Source organism: Vulpes lagopus, chromosome 17 (genome assembly GCF_018345385.1).
Source record: "Vulpes lagopus strain Blue_001 chromosome 17, ASM1834538v1, whole genome shotgun sequence".
Lineage (NCBI taxonomy): Eukaryota > Metazoa > Chordata > Mammalia > Carnivora > Canidae > Vulpes > Vulpes lagopus.
This window is the reverse complement of record NC_054840.1, coordinates 16,066,746-16,089,480: the sequence shown is the minus strand read 5'-3', so window position 1 is coordinate 16,089,480 and position 22,735 is coordinate 16,066,746. Positions and strand designations below refer to the sequence as shown.

The 22,735-nt window shown below is 40.2% G+C and overlaps 1 protein-coding gene across 6 annotated transcripts in view; it reads left to right on the top strand.

The window, feature by feature from the left end:
• The window catches only part of LOC121477339 (schwannomin-interacting protein 1), a 121,134-nt gene that overhangs the window by 85,033 nt on the left and 13,366 nt on the right, over positions 1–22,735 (top strand). For all 6 annotated transcript variants that reach the window (XM_041731547.1, XM_041731548.1, XM_041731549.1 and 3 more), the window contains one exon: positions 7,821–7,939. In XM_041731547.1, coding sequence (XP_041587481.1) covers positions 7,821–7,939 — 119 coding nt within the window. The remainder of the gene's footprint in view (positions 1–7,820; positions 7,940–22,735) is intronic.

The window sequence follows — 22,735 nt, the reverse complement described above, 5'->3', positions numbered from 1 at the left end:
ACTGAGGCTTAAAGCGTTTCTGTAATTTGCACTAGTAAGCATCAGAGTCAAGATGTTAACTTGGGTCTTCTTGACACCAAATGCCCTAAAGTCCCTGCCTCCTTCCTGGTCATGCCTGTGTCTGGTTCGCCCAGATCCTAAGTCCACCCTGACGTGGGAAATTGAGGACATCAGCTTCCTGGAAGTTGACGGAGGTTGCACTGTTTCATAACCATGCAATAGGTCTTTTGATCCGTTGTGTTCTCACTGTGATACTGAATGACAGTGCTGGTTTTAAAGACTTCTAAAATGTCACCTGTTAGAGTTCCCAGACAACACTGCCCTGTGTTAAAAAGTAGTCTCTGTAGCCAATCACATGAGAACCAGAAAAAGCTCAAGATGCTTCCAGCAGGGGCGCCTGGGTGGCTCCGTCAGTTAAGTGTCTGCCTTCTGCTCAGGTCATCATCCCAGGGTCCTGGGATCGAGCCCCATGTTGGTCCCTGCTCAGCAGGGAGTCTATTTCTTTCCTTCTCCCTTTGCCCCTCACACGCACACTGTCTCAAATAAATGAATAAAATCTTTAAAAACAAAAACAAGATGTTCCCAGCAGTTCCTGTTTTGGATATACCACTCATAGGGGAGGAAAACTTTAGTTTCCAACTGTATCCCCTTAGGGCTTAATGTGAAATGCTTCCACTACGCAGTCTCTGTGGATTGCACCTGGGGCTCCTGTTACCTTCACCAGAGTTCCCATTCAGCCAGTAATTGGCTACTAAACTTCAGCCCTAGGTGTTAGATACCTTTGTTCTGGTCCTTAACAATTAAGAGTAGTCAGGGATGTTAGGGACACTGCACAACAGCACCTGTGCCCACCTACTTCTGTTCATATTGCCTCCCCATAGCATGAAGAGAAGGAATGCAGTCAATAGGCAAAACGTCCTTAGGGTTAACTAATTTTAAACAAAAATCTATACCCTCTGGACTGGCATACCCCACACTTTTAATGTCAGGCAGGTCTCTGAAATAGGTATCAGAAGACCCTGGGCCCTACAGTATCTTCCCCTCAGGTGCCCATCCTGGACTTTAGGTCTCCAAAGCCAGCTCTCTCATGAGTACTGATGCTGAGCAAGCCCACCCCTGGCCTCAACACTGCCCAACAGCTCAGCCTGACATCTAGTCCAGAGGATTTCTTTAGACAGATCGGTGCAAGGATGCAAAGATGAGAGATTTCAACAGCTTTTCAGGAAATCTTTCTGGACTGATTAGTTTAAGTGTCTGATATGGAAAATATCAGAAATACAAAAGGGAAAGAAAACGTCCAGAGAGTATCCATTTAGTAATACAATGGAAAGATACTAGGTTATTTAACTTCTGTTTCCACTAAGAATTGAAAAGGTCTTCCCAGGGGTAAAATAAGATGCAAACATTTGAGAAAAAAAAAACCTGCACAGTACTTTTAAGCATTTGACATCCAAAAGTGCACAATTTATTTTCTTATAGAATGATTTCATATTTTGACCTTGTGGCAAACCCATGGTTGTTTCAATAGAAAAATAACTGATATCAGTATACTTGGGTTTTCTTTTTTGTTTGTTTTTAAGAAAATGCAATTTGCCTAATGAACAAATAAGTTCTATACTTCTGGTTCCCAATGTTTAAAAGCCTCAGACTCCTCCACAATGGAATGCTGCCCGTAAATGTTAGAGTAAAGCTGTCTTCCTTACGAGCTGAGGAGAGAAATAAGAGTGGCTTCTGTTTTCCTAAAGGAAGAGTGCTTTTCCACAGGGAGCTCCAGAATCCCAGATGCATTCCCTGGTGGATGCTGCTAATGGGGATGAGGCTGATATCACTAGGCAATAGATTGCACTGAAGCGAGGGCTTCATTAATTGCTTCAAAACAGGCATCCTGGCAAGGCCGGGCAGCTACAGATGAAATCCACCTGGATCCAGAGTGTGGCCATCCACATGGAACAGCTGTGTGCTCAGTTAGGGAAGAGCCGACTCTGGGTTCCATCTAGCTACTTGATCTGTTCAACTGCTTAAAGCCGGGCTTCTCAAAGTATCTGCACCAACAGCATCGGCGGCATCTGGGAACTTGTGAAAAAAATGCATTTTCTCAGCTGCACCCCAGACCTTCTGAATGAGAAAAAACAGTCTGTGTCTTTACAAGCCCTTCAGATGATGTTCATGCATAATCAAGTTTGAGAACTACCAGTGTAAAGAAATTTGTGACAGAGAGAGGGTCACTTGGTACGCGTGCCCAGCCTCTGCAATTCTCCACTTGGCATACTGGTGTTCCAGCAACCTCCTGGCATCCTGAGTTTCTTTATGGGCCATGGGGGATCAGCTTATGGAATAATGTGGCCCCAGTTATTAGGAGGTTTTTCCTCAGTGGTGATTCACATGCACCCTAAAGTGTGCGAAGCACTGACCAGCAGCAGTTGAGCAGCGCAGAAAGGAGGATGCCAGGAGAGGTATCTTCCAGGATCAGAAGCGAACTGAGTACTGAGAAGGTTAGCATTGTAAAAGCACATCCAATAATAAAGGGTTCTGCTCCCTGAAACAAGTGGAACTGGGAGGAGGGGGAAGGTCAATCCAGGGAAAAGATGGAAGATGGGAAATTTGGGGGAAACAGTTTTCGTTCTCCTCATCCCACAGCTGAATCCCATTCAGGCCAGGTTATTTCTGTCCCCAAGCTCACGTCTGCCTTTATTCCCATAGACCGGTATGCCATTCACATCGGCCAGGTCCTGTGATTTTTCTGGACCAAACTTCTTTACACGTCTTCCTCCTTTGGGAAGTTTAAGGAACTCCTTCCTTTTCATCAGACAGGCCCTTTCCGGCTACATGGGTTTCATCATCTCTGCAGGAGTCAGAAGGAAACATCTGTTTGCAGTGTCCTGAGTACCAGCTGGGTTTAAGTTTAGGGTGTTATTTCCCAAAGTGTGCTCCTGAGAGGCCCAGTGGCCCCACAGCTACCCCCACAAAAATACAGTGTGTCACACTAGGTGTTAGAAATGCGCAAGATACTCCCAATCTCCCATTTACAAATGTGCAGGTTAGCGTGTGAAAGACTGGGTGGCCCCTGCTTCAGGGACCCGAGACACCTTGATGCTTCTGGCAAGGTGAACTGGGCCAGAGAAGTTGAAGGCAGGGCCAGAGGAGGGGCCTTAGGAATGGTATTGTGTATAGGGGACAATATGACCCCATCCTGAAGAACCCGTGGAAAGGACATGGGGACATACCAGATTTGGAAAGGGACAGTATCTACTCAAGCAGAACAGTATGCTTTTTATTTCTTTTACCAAACACCCCTCTTTGTTCTTATCAAGCCTGGGGAATTGCAGCAGAACAGGGGCCAAGGTGGGAAGGGCTGAGCATCGGTGCTTAGGGTCTGACCGTGCTCAGTGGTCTGTGTTCTGAGATCGTGGCTCACATGGTAACCTCAGAAGCCATAGTGAGTCTTGTCTGCCTGGGCACAGGGGGTGGCAGTAGGGAATTCAGGGACAGGCGAGGACGAAAACTAACTGCCTGTGGCTAGACAATGGTGAATTTCTAAGCACATTTTTACTCTCCTCTTGGTCTTGAATAGGCTTGTTGTCTCACAGTGATGAGCCACTGTTCTTCAGTTGCCTGTTTGTTTTTCGCAAGTGGTTTTACCATGTTTTACCAGGGTAGTTCCTGGAGCCATTTTAGGAGTGGACGTAGCTCCACGTGCCATAAGGCCAGCCTACAGTGTAGTCTGAAGTCTGCCTCTCCCTTTTCCTGTACACGTCCCTGTTCCTCACCCTGGGACATATTTGGGCTTTTGAGGTTGGAGGACATCATTGCCCTACAAGTGTAATTCTCTAGAAAACCAAAGAACTTTGAAACCACACCCACATACACACACACACACACACACACACACACACGCTACACATGTGGGCAACCGAAAGGAAAATAATTCCAGTTGTTGAATTTTAAGAGAAAAACTGTTTTATTAATCAGTTGAATCTGGTTACTTGAAATGTTAGGACTGGCATCTGTTCCAAAAGGAAGACTAAGCAGTGATGTCAAAGAGAGAAGATACTTGTTTTGTTAATATTTGCAGTCATGACTGGGCCTTGGTGTGTATATTTTCTGCTTTTCTGAAAACACACCACACCCATCTCTGGAAAGAAGTAGATCCATAATTCATAAGTCTCACATCATATCTCCAACATGGCACCCACTGTTCCTTGCCCGGACACCTCACTTATCAGGTGGAAGGACAGAAAGATCTGGCACCAGGAGGATGGACTTGAATCCTAGGTCTTCTGTCTAACAAAAGGATAACCTTCCTTTACCCTCCAGTCCCTCATCTTCAAAGCAGGAATTGTTGGAGGATTAACCATAATAGCTACCATTCATCACACATTTACATTACCACCACCACTGCTGCTAAGCAATTTCCATAAATTTCCTCATTTTCCTCCCAACATCCAGTGAGATCTTTTACCTCTGGCCTAGGAAGGGCTTTCCAAGCACAGAGCTTGTCAACAACACTTCAAAGAAAGCAAGCTACTGACTTAAGGATGTTAACACTTAGATTCAAACTCGAAAGGATGAATCTGCTTAATATAAAAATTTCAAAACTTCCAATCTTTATTGAAAAGTAAAAAAAGTAATTCAGAGAAAAGCAAGTACAGTAACTAAAAAACTTAAGATCACTGATAAAGACATTAACGTAAAAAGAATACCACTTTTTGCCTATCAAAAACAATAGCATTTTTTTTAAGTGAAAATAGTGTTAGCCAGGATATAGTGAAAGCCACACTCTTTTATGTTGCTGGTGGGCATATGTAAATTGGAACAGCTTTTCTTTGCAATGTGACGAAATGTGCCAAGAGCCTCAACAAATGTTCACACCCAGTTGATCTGGTAATTCCACTTCCAGGAACTTATCCTGAGGAAATAATCAGACACGTGGGCAGGGATTTATGTAAAAATGCTAACTTCTGTGTTATTTTTCATTGGATACACCCCAGATGACTAACAATAGAAGGTGCTCTATAGGATAGAATGATGTACAACCATTAAAAATCGTGTTTCAAAAAATATTAAATGAGAGAAATTTTCAAGGAAAATAAAAAGTATGATCCCCGTTTTATAAAAAGGAAGAAATACATACATAAGATAAAAAACTAAAAAGAACTATCGTCCACAACCCAAAATGTTAACAGTGATCTGTGTCTAAGCAGTGGGATTATGGGTGTTTATGTTATTTACGCTTTTCTAGATTTATTCATTTGGATACAGAGAGAGAGAAGGGGAGAAGTGTGAGAGATGGTGTATTATAAAACAGTCCTCTTCAAGCTGGTCATGAAATATCCAAGTATAGAGAATTGTAATTAATGTCAACAGAAATATCTTTAAGGCTTTCTCCAATATCTCTAGCTCTAGTGCACCAAGTAAATCAGGAAAGATAGACTTAGAATCAAGGGCACGTTCACACATTTATACCTGGAATAGGTATTTTCTTCAAATAAAACCTCTTCCAGGCTAATGTTGGACATATTGTTGAACATTACTCATTAACACTCATGTTATCTGCTGATTTTATTTTTGGATATTCAATTTCACTCAACAGTTTTCTGACTAGAGAGATTGTTGGGTGAGAATCTCTTTTGTATTTTATACGAATTAAAAAACAGGTTCACTACCTACACTAAATCTGCATAGGAGATACTGGGATTTTGAAATGAACTTATAGATGTCAAATGATACCAAATGGTTCTGTTTCGGCAGAGCCATCACAAGGACCAGCCCTGCATATTTGGGAGGGTGGGTCACTTTTTTTTTTTTTTTTTTTTTGGTGAGTCACTTTTATTAAGGTTTCCAGCAGCACCGTTGCAAGTGGTTAGTAAAATTAAAGGCCTTGTTGTTTCCCTTTACAACCTTATGGGTTTTTGAGGCTTAGTACTATGCTAACCCAGCAGACAGTATATCAGCATGGCATCTGTAACTATATAAAAGCAATCTTTTACTTTGTGGCTGTATTGCACACACACACACATGCACTGGAGCTCTTCAGTATGACACGGTTCCATTGGTACATGCCAATATGGAGAGCTATCCAAATAAACAGGTACAGATAGAATCAGTTAAGTGTGAGAGTCGAAAGAATGCTGTGGTTTCCAAAGATTAAAAAAATGCAAGGGAAAAGGAGACTGGAGATGAGCTGTCCTTGAACTGGAAGTTCAAAAACCCATTAAAACTAATTATTTGACGCTGGAGCCTGGGGGTGCGTATTTTATACTTGATCTCAGCCAAAAGATCGAAAAGCTCTGGGGATGTGTGTTTTAAAGACTGCAGGAGATTCTGATGCAACCAGTTGAAGCGGGGCAACTGAGAACCATGATCTTAGCAGCACTACTGTCACGTATTTTACTCTGCTCTGGTTAATATGGTACCCACTAGCTACCTGTGGCTGTGGAGCTCTTGAAATGCAGCTGGTGTGACTGAGGAGTTGAACTTTTAATTAATTAATTTTTCATCTAAATGCCAGTAGTCACATGTAGCTAATAACCTCCATGTTAGAGCAGCCTGAACTTAAAACATTGCCTTCACTTGGGGGTAAAATGAGGCTGGTTTTGAGCCCACCCATCCCACAGATTGTGTGTTTTGTCACTGACAGTGATGCTCAGATGATGGCTCAGAGCTTTCACATGCAGCTTCTGGGTACTGGTGGCAACAGATGTGGCTCCTGTGGGGGAAATCACGGGCCATCTTGCCTTCCAGAGCCACACTCAATCATGTGAGCCTCATTTGGTAATATAATTTGCTCATCATCATCATCATCATCATCGACGTCAGCCCCCCCGCCCCCACTCAGAACATCCAGTGGTGCTTCTCCCATCCTTCATCATCCCATAGAACAGAAAACCAGGCTCTCATTTTAACCCCAGGATTTCTAACTCATTATGTTTGTTTTTGTCGTTGTTTTATTTTTAACTAAGGAAATCATTTCTAATCTTCTCCCCTGTTGTTTAAAGGGTTTGAAAGTTCAGCATGGTGAGTTTTTATGGGACTTTTATGGGAAGCCAAGTGTTGTAAACATATCCAAATTATCACAGTAGTATAGCTTCCCACATCCTTTTGCTACGCACACCGACCTGACTTCCCTTCAAAATATGAAACAGATGGGCCCAATTAGAATTTTCCAGCTACTCTAGGCCCTGTGTAAGGGTTTCTCATCTTCTGAACCTGGTGAGATCAGAACTCTTGAACAGAAGCAGTAGTTCCTGTCAAGACTGTGAGCTAGGTGCAGGCAGGGGCTACCGATTGTCCAGCCCGGGCTGGGTACAGCATCATAATGTGGCACCTGCCATCTCCCAGAGGCTTGGTTCATATTGGTTGAATGAATTAATATTCTCGCAATAGAGAAAGTGGGCTGCAGGGACAGTATAAGGAAGAGAGAAAACAAGATCTAGGGAAAGGCCACATTTGGGATAAAAGTGATTTGATTTTGGGCAAAGTGCTTGCCCTCCACTTTATTCTTTCATATCTAGTAGGTAAGAAGAAGAAAGATTCCAGCACCCAGTAATCTAGTTCTCTCCCAGTGACGATCATTTAGTACCCCCATGGTGATTTCCTAGACCCGTGATCATGAAAGACTCTGAAGAACTGGAATTGCTTGCAGAGGTGAAACCAGGAAAGATTGGATAAATTTCAGCTCCTCATAATTCTCATGCTCTTGTGCTGTGGCCTATTCGTGTTTCGTCTAAGGTTGCAGTTCTAAGAATCTTAGCAGTTAGACCGGCTATGGTTGTGATGTATCTGCCCGCTTATCAGCATTTTTTATTTTCCTGAAATTTTAGGCACAGAAAAATGAGAGAGAATCTATCCGACAGAAGTTGGCACTCGGAAGCTTCTTTGATGATGGCCCAGGAATTTATACCAGCTGTAGCAAAAGTGGGAAGCCAAGCCTTTCCTCTCGGTGAGTGTTCTTTTGAGTTGATTTTCTGATATGTACCTAATGGATTTTGTCATCCAACTATACATTTAATAAAAGATATCTTTTAAGCCCTTGAGTATTTTTTCCCCATAATACTACCAGCTTTATTTGAATTCTAGACAGCCCCCTCCCCCCCCTATTGGGTTTGTTTTTTGCTTTTTAGTTTTTGCCCAACCACTTGAGGCCATATTTCTATATTTCTTTTTTTTTCCCCTAAACACAACTCTGATTTTGGACTGTGATGGGGGAATCAAGCCACACTCTTAAGCCGGCTGATGCTTAGAGAAGTGTGGCAGACCACCAGAATTCCCATTAAGCAGTCCCAAAGCATCCGGCATCCCCCTCCCCCTTTCATTTGATTGCAGTGAACACTGGTAACTGAGAAATACAATTCCCACTTTGATCATTCGATGTTTATTACAGTATTTAACCTGTCCTCCAGGCATTTTTCCTTTATCTTAATTTATTTCAGGATATCATTGCTCATTTATTGTAATTTATTTCAGGATACCATTGGTCATTTGCATAGCTTTTAATTCTAGTTGAAATATATTAAAATTATAATTTTACCTAGAAAACGGGGCTATAGACCAGAGCTTCCCAAACTTTAATTATGCATATGAATCACTCCCTGTATAAATACTGGCTGTGTTTACCATGTTAAGCCAGGTGTGGGAGCACATGATCGCATTCATGCATTTATTCAACCAACGGATTTCCACTCTCTCCTCCCTGTATCGCCCAAAATTAGACACTTTAAAGTCTATTTAAATCTATTCTGTCTTTCAATAAGCCTTGTCCTCAGTCTTATTCTTAAAGACTCACCTAAATCAGCAAAAATCAGAAAGCACGCACACGCTCCTATGCACATATAGGAGTTACCACCGTGGGTTCATGAGTGGAGACAGGAGATACAGAGTCACAGCCTCTCCTCCTCCTCCAGGTGCCAGCCTGGTCTCCTAGGATTCCCTCACTTTTCTCACGTGTCATTCCAGAGCTGGAAAGCACCTGTTCCTCCCCCTCCCCCCAACTCCTGTAGGATGTGGCAGGAGGAGCTCTGGCCTAGGGACCTAGAGATTGAGGATTAGTCCTAGTCATTTTCTAATTTTGAGACTCTTAACAATTTTGTTTTGCCAATGCCTCAGTTTCCTTGTTTTTGTAAAATGAGGAGATGTGACCATATAGATCTCTATTGCTTTTCTCTAATATTCCCCTAAAGCATCAAGAAGTTTTCTTCTAGAGGCCCCATCTCTCTGCTTAGCAAAGTCACATTCATCTGGCCCAAATGGGGGGTTTTGTTTTTAAAATCAAAGTTACTGAGAATCCCTGGATGGCTCAGTGGTTTAGCGCCTGCCTTCGGCCCAGGATGTGATCCTGGAGTCCCAGGACGGAGTCCCACATCAGGCGCCCTGCATGGAGCCTGCTTCTCCCTCTGCCTGTGTCTCTGCCAATCTCTCTCTCTCTGTGTCTCTCTGTCTCTCTCTCTCTGTCTTTCATGAATAAATAAATAAAATCTTTTTTTAAAAAAAGTTACACACTCACATGCATATATGGCTCTGAAAATAATAACTACAAGATGTGTAATAACAACACAAAATTAAAATTACAGTCCCCTGTCCCATCTCTCTCTATCGTGTCCCACTCACCAGAAAGCGTAACTTTTAACTCCTTGGCTGTTTCTTCTGGTAATTTACCTGTATATCTCTAAGTAAGTCTTTGCTTTAAATAACCATATATTGGGGTTGCCTGGGTGGCTCAGTCAGTTAAGCGTCTGCCTTGGGTTCAGGTCATGATCCCAGAGTCCTAGGATAGAGCCCCCATGTCGGGCTCCCTGCTCAGTGGGGAGTCTGCTTCTCCCTCTCTCTCTATTCCTACCCCCTGCTGTGTGCACTCACTCTCTCTCTCAGCGAAGTAAATAAAATCTTTAAAAAGTAAATAAATAACCATCTACTACCAATTATAGAAGATTGCAATTCATATCTTTTACAGCCCTCCCATAAACATCATTATAACTCCCTCATTCTCCATTTATAATTATTTCATAATTTGGGGTCCAATAACGGTTCATTCTTTACATTATGAAGATCATTGATTCTACACTGAACCATGTCATAAACTGTGATTACTTGAGAAACATTATTGTTTGTCTTGAAATGAAAATTGCCTCATTTTTCCCTTTGCCAATCCGTGGTTTTGACTGCTATATTATATTCCACTGTGTGAGTATATCACCGTTTACTTAGCTACTCTTCTGATTATAGACATTGAGTTGTTTCACAGGTCTTGCTCTTGTAAATAGTGCTGCCTATGAACACCCTTGCCCATGTCTTCTGCTGTCCACGTGCAAGAGTTTCTCTTTGGTGTACACCTGGGAACAGAATTACTAGGAAAATACGTGAATGTTCACGTTTAGAAGATAATGCCAAAACTGTTCTCCAAAGCGGCTGCAACAAGTTACACTGCTACTAGCAATGTTGCAGAGATCCTATGGAGATAGGATTATAATATTTAAATGTTATATAAATATATATAAATAAGTGTTATATTGCCAATCTTTTTCATTTCTGTTAATCAAATGGGCATTAAATGGTATTTCATTGTGTTTATTAGCCATCGTTGTTTCCCTTTCTGTGAAATGTCTATTTGGGTCTTAGGTCCAAATTTCTATCAGATTCTTTCTGCTTTTGAAAATTGATTTATCAACATTCTTTCATTATGGTACTCATCCTTCATATGTTATATGTATTGCAAATATCTTTTCCCAGGTTGTAGCCTGTCTTTTCACTTCCTCACTGTGTCCTTTTAGACCAGGTTTCTTTTTATCAAACTTTCATAGGCCATGCTTTCTGTGTCTTGCATAAAAAATCTTCTACCCCAAGGTCCAAAAGACATTAACCTAGATTTCCTACCAAGAGTTGGAAGTGATTTTTTTTAAAGCCGGTAATCAACTGGGAGTTGGTGTCTTGATATGGTTATGGAGGAGATGTCTAATTTCATCTTTTTCTATTTACATGACCATTTTTTCCATCCTGTTTATTAGACAATCCCTCTTTTACTCATTGATCTGACCAGTTCTGTACACACTATACATTAATGGGAATGCATTCTGTTTCGTCGGTTAGTGTTTCTATCCCTTCACCAATACCATACAGTTTTAATCACTGTAGCCTCAACATAAGTCCTAATATCTGAACAAGCAAGCCCCCCTCCTCTTTTCCTTCAGAAGTATGCTTCCTGTTACTGCTTTTGTATTCTTCCATATAAATTTTAAATCATCTAATCAAGCTCAGCAAAATACTCTCTTGGGATTTTGCACTGAATCTATAAATCAATTTAAGGGAGAATGCATTTCCACAGTATTGTATCTCCCTACCCATGAACATGGCCTTTCTCCCCTTTATTTAGATCTTCCTGAATATTTCTTAACAGGTTTCATAATTTCTCATTTAGAGATGTTGTATATCTTTTGTTGTTTCTAGATACTTGGCGAACTGGTATTATTTTAAGTTCTCTTTGATAATGCATTCTCATTGTTTTGCTGCTGGTGAGCAGAAATGGAGTTTAGTTTTTATACTATAATATAATTGTTCCTACTAGTTGTCTGCCCCCTTGTTACTTCTAATAAAGTTGTTTGTAGAATCTTTGGGATTCGTAAGTGCTATGATCTGAAAAATAGCAGCTTCATTTATTGCTTTCCAATCCTTGTGCCTCTGTTTTTTTCTTTTATTGATGGCTAGGGCCCTAATATATTGAGGTTTAAAAATGATAATAGTTGGAATCTTTAGCTCATTTATCATATTCAATGAATACTTCTGATGTTTCCTCATCTAGGATGATGTTAATTTTACGTTTTCTTTAACATTTCTCTTTATGAGTTAATCATATTCCCTTATATTCATAATTTATAAAGAATTTTTATTATGAATAGATCTGTAACTACCACATGCTTTTTTTACATCTGTGAAGATCATTATATGATTACCCCGTTAATCTATTAATAAATTATATGTAAAGAGTTTTAAAATATTAAATAATCCTTGCATACTTAGTATAAAACAAAATTGGTTGGATTATCAGACACTATTAAATTTTATTTATAATATTTTATTTAGTATTATATTTATATTCATGAATGACATGGGTCTGCTGTATTCTTATTTTTTTTCTTGTTTTTGTATCAGGGCAATGCTGGCTTAAAAATAAGGTGGCTGTTATTCTTCTTCCATAATGTCTAAGTAAAGCCTGCATAATATAGGAATATGCTATTTCTCACCTGTATAACCATCTGCGCCTGGTATTTACTTTGTGTGTTTGCTTTAATTGCTTCTAGTTTTTAGATGGTTTTAAGATTATACATGCTTCTTACTTCTTCTTGGGTCAGTTTTAATGGGTTGTATTTTTCTAAGAATTTGTCCTTTGTTTAAGTCTTCAAAAATTTTTGAAATGACACTTTCCCATTTTATGACAGGTATTAATTATATTAATTATAGGTAAAGTGTTTAAAATGTTTTCTTCTGATTTCTACACTGTCCATGATTTTTTTTTTCTAATTTATTTTTGTTTCTTTTCATTTCTGCCCATCAACGATAAGTGTAAAATACTAAATGCTATAGGTGAACCCTGTGGTTGGGGTTTGGTGACACATATTGTTGCCCCAGTTTCCTGACCACTCAGTTAAAAAATAGACACCACACAAACCTCTCATTTTCTCTCCTCTTACCCTGATTGGTTTTTCTTTGTGGCTTTTATCACTACCTGATATTGTATTATATTTTTTCTTTTTTTAATCCATTCTTTGTCTAACACTAAAATATGGACTCCAAGAGAGGAGGTCTTTGTCTGTTTTATTCACCACCAGAACTATTGACTAAATAGTGCCTGATACAGGGGTGCCTGGGTGGCTCAGTCAGTTAAACCACCAACTCTTGATTTTAGCTCAGGTCATGATCTCTGTGTCCTGGATTGAAGCCCACATTAGACTCCACACTTGGCAGGGAGTCTGCTTGAGGATTCTCTCTCCCTCTCCCTCTGCCCCTCCCCCTGCTCACACTCTCTCAAAATAAATCTTTACAAAAAACAAAAATAGTGCCTAATACATAGTCACTAGACATTTGTTGAATTAAGGAATGGTGAACTTCCCCTTAGAATGGGCAAATAAAAATGCAACTATTTCATTAGGGTGCCTCCAAATAAAAATACATAAAGCTCTTTTCTTTTAGGCTATAAGTTGCCACAGAGAACTTTCCAACCGTATCCTGAGGAGTTTTAAGCCTGGCTGGCAGTATTTTAAGTCTCTGGCAGGAGAATGGTTGAAGGTTCAGCATGGAGAATGTTATTTAATTCCTTTGATGTTAATAAAGGCCTTTCATTTGATACTTCAGCTATGTCTGAGGGTGCCCCATTTCAGAGCTCCTCTGGTTCAACCTCTCAAGATAGTAAATGTCCTCATTATGCCAGGCCAACAGGTGGACACGGCAAATAGAGGGTCTGCATAGTCCTTTCAGTTATTCAGTCAAGCTTCCTCTGTGCAGTGCTAGCCCACTCCCCAGCCTTCCCGTGTAGCTGAGCATGCCTAGTCTCAATAGTGCAAATGCATGTGCTTCCCCAACCAGCCAGCCCTGCAAGCACCCAGTAAATTGAAATGTTAGGTCAAACACCCCTCACCCATCTGCATTTTATCTTCCAGCATTTTTTCACACTCTCTTGTGTGCTGTTGTCTCTGATTCCACTTTCTTTGTCCTTGGAGAAATTATACCTTTTTCTTTGTCCATGGAGAGTTCTACTTTTTTTCTTCCTCTAATATTATTTCACCAGGATTTTAGAAGAGAGTGTCAACAGATACCTGTTTTCCAAATGCCATGTTGAACTAGAAGTTTCATGAAGGTTTGGGCCAGATGGCTTCCCAGGGGGTGGTTTTCATTATTTCTAATAGCAGAAGTATCTTCTCAAATAAAATCCTCTGCAGAAACCCTGTGTGTAAAACCAAGCTGTCCTCCTGTGCTTCAGGAAGGCTGAAGAGGGTCTGGGGTACCCCTGCCCAGAAGATGCCTCCCTGTCATTTCCCTGCAGTGCACCTTCCCAGGTCCCCATATTAGCACCTCTTTGCATCACTCCCTACATGCCCCCAGAGCGCACCTGAAACTCTTCAGGCAGAACAAAATTTGAAAATCACCGAGTCATCTACCCCCAGTGGTGACACAGCTAACTAAACACATATGTATTTCACAGTAGTTCATAACAAGCTATGCTTGGTGACTCGCCATAAGGAAGATTATTTATATCCTGTTTTTTCAGATGTTTTCATCTCCACATTCTGGGATGAGATCATCCTCTGTGAGAACACGATGACTTTTTGGATACCCTTTAGGATGATGGCTAATGATGAGCCTTAATGTTTCTAAGAAATATGACTTTATCCCTGTAAATTTAAAGTCTGCAAAGACTCATTTCCCCTTGTCAATAGTAATGGGAAAGAAAAGCCTCAGGAAACGTTCAGTTGCAATTGCATAACACACATTGGCCATCCCTATTAGAATTAATTTTTTTTCTGATGTATTACAATCCTTGAAATTCTTCATTGAGCTAGAAATACCTCACCTTTTACTTACAAAACGACTTGAGGGATGTTAGAAATTGGAAGTCCTTTAATATGGTGCTCCCAAATGCACCTGAGTCCACGTGCTGACTTATTAAATAATCAGAACCAGGTAAATCTTTTTGACAGTATGACTGCAAAGAGCTAAGTGCTCAATCTTAAATGAGGTTGAGTACTTAAATTAATTGGCCAACCAATGGATTCTGAAGTGCTGAGCTTACTTTTAAGACAAGACCTCCCCAAGTTAAGTGGAACCTTTGGCAAAATCACGGAGTTCTACTTATGTATTTTAAAGAACGGGTATTTACCTGTAAAAATCAACTTCATACACATTGTGTGAGAAATTTTGAAGTAACATGAGTGTCTTCTGGAAGACATGCATGAGCTCCTCCTGTGTAATTGCTCCACATTGCTCTTTGGGTTTCAGCCCCACTGAATTTTTTTAATTGGTGCTGTCTTCCAAAGCACTTTTTAAAAGAGTGACAAGCTGATAAATGTAAACGAGGCTTACAATAATCCCATAAAGACATTTCATGCCTAATACTGCAGCAAAAGAATTGTTGATACTGCTTCATAACTCAGCTAATTAAATTTGACTTCTAGTAAAATGCAGCAAATATAGGAAGCACCATTTTTTCTTCAAAATGTGCTAATCCACACATAATCACCTTTTTTAACTGAGACTGTATGACCTTTGTTATTTTTCCCCCATTTAGAAATGTTTCAGCAAAAGCTTTAAAAAAGCTTAATAGGAAATGAAAAAAGTGAATTACCTACTCTACTTTTGAAATAGGTTTCTAAGAAATATTCAGTGTAGTCATGTTCTTGAAAAAAATTCCTTTTCTCTTATTACTAGTATAATAACTTTCCTATAAAATATTTTTTCATTGACCAAAGTAATCTTCAATCACCCTTATATTTCGGATTTGGAGTTTATTCAGCTCAGCGTTATTAAAGGAATGGAAACTGGCTTGGCTGCCATGAGACCATGAGACCGAGCACGGTCATTAGTAATAGACACTGAGAAACCTTTCATTTTTCAGACATTACAACGTGATCTGCCATTGTGGAGAAAACAATGCGGGCTTCTCCAGTCTCCTTTCCTCAGACTAACCACAAAATAAACCTGACTCCTCCCTCTCTTCTTGCTTTACCGTAAGATAGATTTTTATTTACATACATAAATATATATACAGTCTTTTTCATAAAGTATACAGTGGGAAGCTGTAACCTAGAATAGGCTATACCCTTCTCTCTAAGCATTGCAAATATTACGAAAAAGAGAAATTCCCCAGAGAGCTTTTGAGCAGCTGGTTTGAATAATGATTACTGTTGACTCATCTGAACCATTCCAACCTCCCCAAGTCAGAACTCATTCCTTTCTTATTCTTGTAGGTTTCTTGGTGAATGGCTGAGATGAGACCTAATAATAGATACCTGCCACCTTCTTTTGTGTTTGGGCTGAGGATGCTGGCTGGGGAGGCACCTGGTCCAGGGAATTGTATCAACTGGACAGATATCAGTGATCTAGAGAGGCTTTAAAGAAATTGGATCCACAGGAGCTTTGCCTCTGAGGAACTGAGAATCTGTATATATAATCTGACACAGAATCCCAAGTTGAACAAGTATCGTTTTTCCAGGAAAAAAAAATCATTCTTTTGTCTCTAACAGTAATAATTTTTGCATCATTTCCTGGCGAAGGAAGCAGCGTAGTCCTATAGACCCAGTATGGGTCAGAAAAGAGGTGGTCCCATTTCAATACAATGAAATTTGCTTTCAGGGGCGTCTTTCTTGAAGTAATAGGTGCATATTGTAGCAACCTATTTATAACATGCAACATATCTTTTAAACTTCATATTAATCTCATACACGTATACCAATAATTTGCTTAGGAAACGCTTCATGTAAGTCATTCCAAGATGCATGTCCTTATAAGTGGTAGTTTACAAATTATTTTTCTATACTGTTTGGAAAATGATTAGGTAATCTACAGAAAACCTATCATTTTTTTATGTCTTCCTCCAAGGATTACCTCTGCTATTCTAAAATATCACACAATTTTAGGTGTAAAGCAGGATTTGAAGTGGATCTTTTGGAGTAATAAGATTAAAAATGGCAAAACAAATTTAATTATGTAAGCAATTCTTCTCTTTCACAAACCTGAAAGAAAAGCAAAATGGTATTTGTGAAATTTTCTTTGTCTAATAAATAGCCTCACTTTACAATAATGCCAATGACCCCAGTTTAATTAGGTGCAATTAATTTTGCGCAAGTGAAATTTGACATCTTGCTAGAGGCATAACCAGCTGTACCCTGTCTTATGAATTTTTTTATTATCACCAATGAGAATTCAATTGTCAGAGCTATTGCAGAAGGGTGGGAGGCAGGGAGAAAAGGCCACAGGGCTGCATTTTATATTTAAAAATGGCTCCAGTGGACAGCTAAATGTTTAATTAAAAGAACTTCTAGGAATGATTTTTCATTGGCGCATCATCTCTGACAAGTTATCATGACTTTATTACTGCAGTTTGCACTCCCTTTGGACAGTGTTCCCCCACATGTGTCTGGACTCATGCAATCCAAATGAAGACCGGGCTCCTTTGAGAGTTTACAAAAGCATTTGCTGCTACCAGAAAACACTCCTGCTGACTGCAAGTGAGCTGTGTCATCTGGAGGTTTAACACAGTCCTTTTGTTCAATCTTGTAAAATTTCTGTGCCCCTCACATTGTTCTCCTTCTTATTATCATCTGCATTAAAAGCCCGTGGAAGATGTTTTGAAAAACCACTGCCAATTTGAAAGGTGACACATGCCTCCTTGACACTTAGAATTTTTATTTTAGTTGTTGAAATAAATCTTTATTGAAAGACTTATTTCAACATGCACTTTTATCACCTGTGATCTTGTACCTATAAAAATAAGAAGAAGAAAAAGCAAAATACATTGGATAAGATAGCCCTACACACTCTTCACGCTCAGAATCCCAACTCTTCATTTAATCATTTTCCCTCTGAGTTGTCAGTCTTTGCTTTTCCCCACCGTGTCACCCTCTGTGCTATCAGGAGATGCTACGCATCACCTTCCAGGCCATTGGCCATTGTTCTGCAGGTTTTATGCTGGAGCTTTTTTGTTCTTTCAGAAGGCATGAGTACCTGAACTATCAGATCCCACCTCTTCATGAGTGGTCCTTCACTGGTTTTTTGGCCAAGGGGGTGACAGGTCAGTTAAACCATCATGCCACCAGCCGAGGTGGCCGAGATTGTGAGACATATGACTTTAAAGATGGTAAAATATGAACAATTACGTTTCATAGAATCAATGAAATTCAGTAGATCTGCATTCTTTTGAATGACCACATATAATTCAGATGACCCCAAATTAAGTCATGAAAAAGAATGTCTTTGGGATAAAACTTACTCTACAACCAAGCCTAAATGGTCACCCAGATTTTTCTAAACATGAATCTAAAAAGTGGTGAAAGCAGTGATTCTGTGCACAAGAGACTAAAAGAATTTGCACTTGAGATTGTCACCAAATCCAGTCATACCCCTCAAACACATGGACAAGCACTAACTCTCCAGCTGCCATATCTTCACCCCAGACACATGGACATTATCATCCATCTGGAAGCAACAAGCAAATCTCCTTCTCCAGCAGCTGAAATTCATCAGCAGATCAGACAAATAGAAGTTTAAATTCTGTCTGGGCTGAGAGGAGTAAATAAACAGGCTGGCTTTAAAAACACAGACACTTAAATGTATATCTGTTACTATAGTCTATAATCTACTGTAGATCCAAGAGGGAGAATGGGATTGAGACTGGGCCTGGAAGGGTTGTCAACAGTTGAACAAAAGAGTCCAAGAGTCCATCTCCAGAAACATTCACTTGTAGGGAACCGTTCCTTGCTGCCCTCCAAGAGTATCTCCCGCCCCCAGCCCCCTGCCAAAACCAAAAGGCCAGCCTGACTCATGTGTGAGTCATGCTCCCTGCATAGCCACCATCTGAGTCAGACACACAACCATCCTCTTCCAGCTGTCAGACAGTTCATCCTACTCACCTTTTCTCCAACACACAAGCGCTAATCAACTCACCCATTTTCTCTCCTTTTCCCTTTTTAATTCCTGCTAAATGCCCACACATGACAACTTAGAGGAGCTCAAAAGAGAAAAAATTCAAACCCAACTGAATTTCTTCCACCAAAAAATGTCTGGGTAGATTTCCTGCCATTTTTTTCTATGCATAATATATCTTCACATTTTTTATTACAAAATTAGAATTATACTGTACCTACTGTTTTATAGCCTGATTTTTCTTCACTTAATATATCGGGAACATTTACCCATGTTCATAACTGTTCTTCTATCATGTGTATTTTTACTAGCTGTATAATGACCATTCTGTAGTTCACCAAATATATTCAATCTCTTATTATGAGACATTGGAATTATTTCCAATATTTTGTTTTGGTTTTGTTTTCTTTTTTTCATCTTTTCTTCCATTCATGAATTTATGCTTCTTAAAGTGCCCTGGCCTCTCAAAACAGACTTTTCAAGAGTAAAATACCAGCTTTGTGACCTATGCAATTTAACCTCTGAGTCCTAGTTTTCTCATATACAAAATGAGGGTCATCATACCTACTTTAGCATATCTGAAGAGTAGAGGTAATATATATGAAGTGCCTTAATACAAAATAGATGATCCAAAATGGTAGTAACTCTTGAGGCACGTGGGTGGCTCAGTCTGTGAAGCATGTGACTCTTAGTTTTGACTCAGGTCATGATCTCAGTGTCGTGAGATCAAGCTTGCATTGGGCTCCATGCTGGGCAGAGAACCTGCTTAAGATTCTCTCTCTCCCTCCGCTCTTCCCCCCACTCTCCCCCACTCAGAAAAAACAAGAGATTATTTTAGAATACAAATTACTGAGAAATCATTTGATTTTAAGATAAAAGTAGACCACATTTGGCAGCTAAGAGAGATGACTGTTTCTATTCCATCATTATTCCAATATCAGAAGAAGCCTCATTCTGGTCTTCAATTCATGGTAGAAAATATTTCGGGTGAAATGCATTTTTTCAACATTAAGATCCTGTAATTCCAAATTTAATTACATGTAAGTGGTCATTAGTGAAGAAACTGGACACTGATATGAAATTAGAACTAACAGCTGTCTGGGGCCTGCAAGTATTTATAGCTCTTGAGAGAGTCAGGTTAGGATACAGGGGCTGTGATGCTTTACCAAAGAAAAGCTGGTGGATGCTAGTTCCCCTTTTCTATCAGCTTTTCAGGTGAAGAGAAGATTCTGTGGCCATGTGGTGTTGGATGCCTACCAGCCATCATGTGAACATGTACAGATGGAAGGTCCAGAACTAGCCTTATAAAAGGAAGCAGAAAAAGAGATTATGTACAGGATTAGGATGAAAAAAAAAAAAAACCTAGAGGGCCATTCACACTACTCTAGCCACCTTTAGAGCTGCCTTCCTCAGCTTTTGCAGAGAAAGCCAAATGCCCGAGCCTGTAAGATGTGGGATCAGGGTGGGACATAAAGAGACATGAAGTCCTCTCTTTTCCCCAGTGCTCTCTTTGGTATATAATTTGAAACTACCGTTAACTTCTCTGGGCACATGCCTGCTGGTGGGTGGGCTTTCCCATCTCTCTTGCCTTTATTTCTCCTACCTCTAGTTTCCCAACACTTCCTTTCTTCTGCAGTGCCCTGCTCAGTCACCCTTTTTGGTTAATACCTTATTTACTAATGGATGTCCAGGTAGTAAAAGTATTCTTATATATAAGATCTACAAAGTGTTTCGAGTTCTCTTCTGATGCTCTATATATTCCACATTTCTGCTTGCACATTATGATTTAATGATCCAAGCACTTGGTACCTGTTGGAAGACTCAGTACCTGTTAAAAGGCCTGATTTCTGTTCCTAGTTCAACTATTAACTGTGCATCCCCTTAATAAAGGGATCATGGACTACAAATGCTGTCAAGGGCCAGCAAGAAACATAATGAGTGAAGAAGCCCAAATAAAAGGCAATAGGGAGTAGTGGGGACTGTAGCAAACTAGAAACAGTACGCCCTGGCTAAAATGGACAGCAGCTACTCGGCAGTAGCCTCCTGGGTCCATGGAGTTTATCTAGATGGTATTACCTGATCCTCAAATGAATAAATGAGCAAACAGTTAAATATCCCTTCTCTAATATAAAAATCGTTTCTAGTGCTTTTTGTGTGTGATGATATATGCTGGACCAGCCATATTCACACCTGTTATGTAAATACCAGTCTTTTCTAAAAGTCCAATAAATGATCGTCCCTTGCATCGCACGCTGCTAGCAAAAGAAATTAACACAATCCTACTAAAGTAAAATAAGAAATAGCATTTTAGAATAGTATTTGGAAAAAGTCTTTTGTTAAGGAGTAGCAGCACCTCATTTTAACCCACCTCAGCACACTCTGTAGAGACCCCTGTTACACATTCGAGACATCTGGAGCTTACCAAAACCTCAGTTGTTCCCACATTGTTTTTTCATGATAAATCCTTAGAAAAATGAAATGTGTTTACAACTACCCTTGGGTAATTACAACCCACATTTTATATTCCTTCTCCTTTGAAAGTATCATGAGACAAAGATATATTATAAAAAATATTTTTAAAATAAAATATTATTTATTATGTATAAAGTCTTTGAATAATGCACCAAAGACCCATTAAGATACATGTAAATAACATATTTTAATGGCCCAGTCACAAACTAGTTGGGGATATTGGGCGACAAATGATAGAGCAGGGTCAGTGGTGCTCATAGCCACTCTGGTTGTGGATAGAAAATAAGCCAGGCATGTTTGAAATCCATAAGCATATGGGTAGTTCCTTTTCACTCTGCTTCTTGAGGAAAACCAAACAATCACCTTAGAATTATAAGCAACTGGCAGAGGTATAAGCCCACGAAGATTATATTACCAGACACACAGGCAAGATCTAATAAATCCAAAGCTGATGTTAAATATAATATGGGGCCAAAGGGCACTGGATTCAAAAACCAGACATTCAGCCTGTAGTCTCTTCTTTGTGACCTTGTACCAGGTATCCATTGCCACAATGATGATGTGTAATCCAAAAAAACACCCCTATCAGTGGCATACAGTAATAAACATTGATTTCTGCTTAGGAGCCTATAGGTGGGCCGAGCAGTTCTACTGGTGAGAGAGAGCTGGGTCGGATGGGCTTACTCACATGTCTGCGGTCAGCTGCGGCTTGGTGAGGTGACTCTACTGTCCTTGGCTGAGCGCTCTTTGTATCTGGGACAATGCTGATTGGACTCTGTGCCATGAAGTCACTCATCTGCCAGCAGGCAAGCCTGGACTTTTTCTGAGGGCAGTGGCAGGGTTTCCTGAGGGGTGGGGAGCGGTTGGCATTAGAACACTGGCATTTCCTGTGCATCCTGTTGGCAAGACAGGTCAGGAGGCCAGCCCAGGGGGAGGAAGAAGCTGCAAAGTCACAGTACAGAGGGGGCAGGTGCAGGGAGGGAAGGATTGGGACCGTTTTTATACATCAGGCTGGTACAGGTCTGGGAACGCATTTGACCTCTCTGAGTCCATATTACGTTGCCTGTTATCCACAGGTGGTTGTACAGCCCAACAAGGGAACACAAGCAAACATCATTTTAAACTCGAATTCAGTGCAACAGATAGCTCAAGTGAAGCTGAAGTTAATGAAGGCTGAAGTTAATGAAGGGGTGGCATAGGGGGGAAAAAAAAAAGAATCTTAAATATTTCTATGTAGACACTGGTGGTCTAAGCTGGTCCTGGGAGATTGCTATTTCTAAAATCAGAAAACATCAAGTAGTTCTGGGGTTCAGAAATAGCCTCAGGACAGCCCAGTCCCATCACCTCAAACCAAGGCCAAGGGCAAAGGCCAGATTCACAGTGATTACCACTCTACCTAGAAGTCACAGCGAACTTTAGGATCATCAGTCATATTATTTCTCTCAGGGAATAAACTGGTCTTGTCCTTGTGTTTTGCAAAAAGTATTATCTTTATGCTAGGTTATATCACGACTTGACTGACTAGGTTTTTGAGATATCATCCTCTCAGTAGTTAAAAATATTTCACCCCTGCCATCCTCTCAGTGTTGTGCATATTTTAATAATATCCCCAGTAATGCTAGTTGGAAGTCAGCACAAGCAT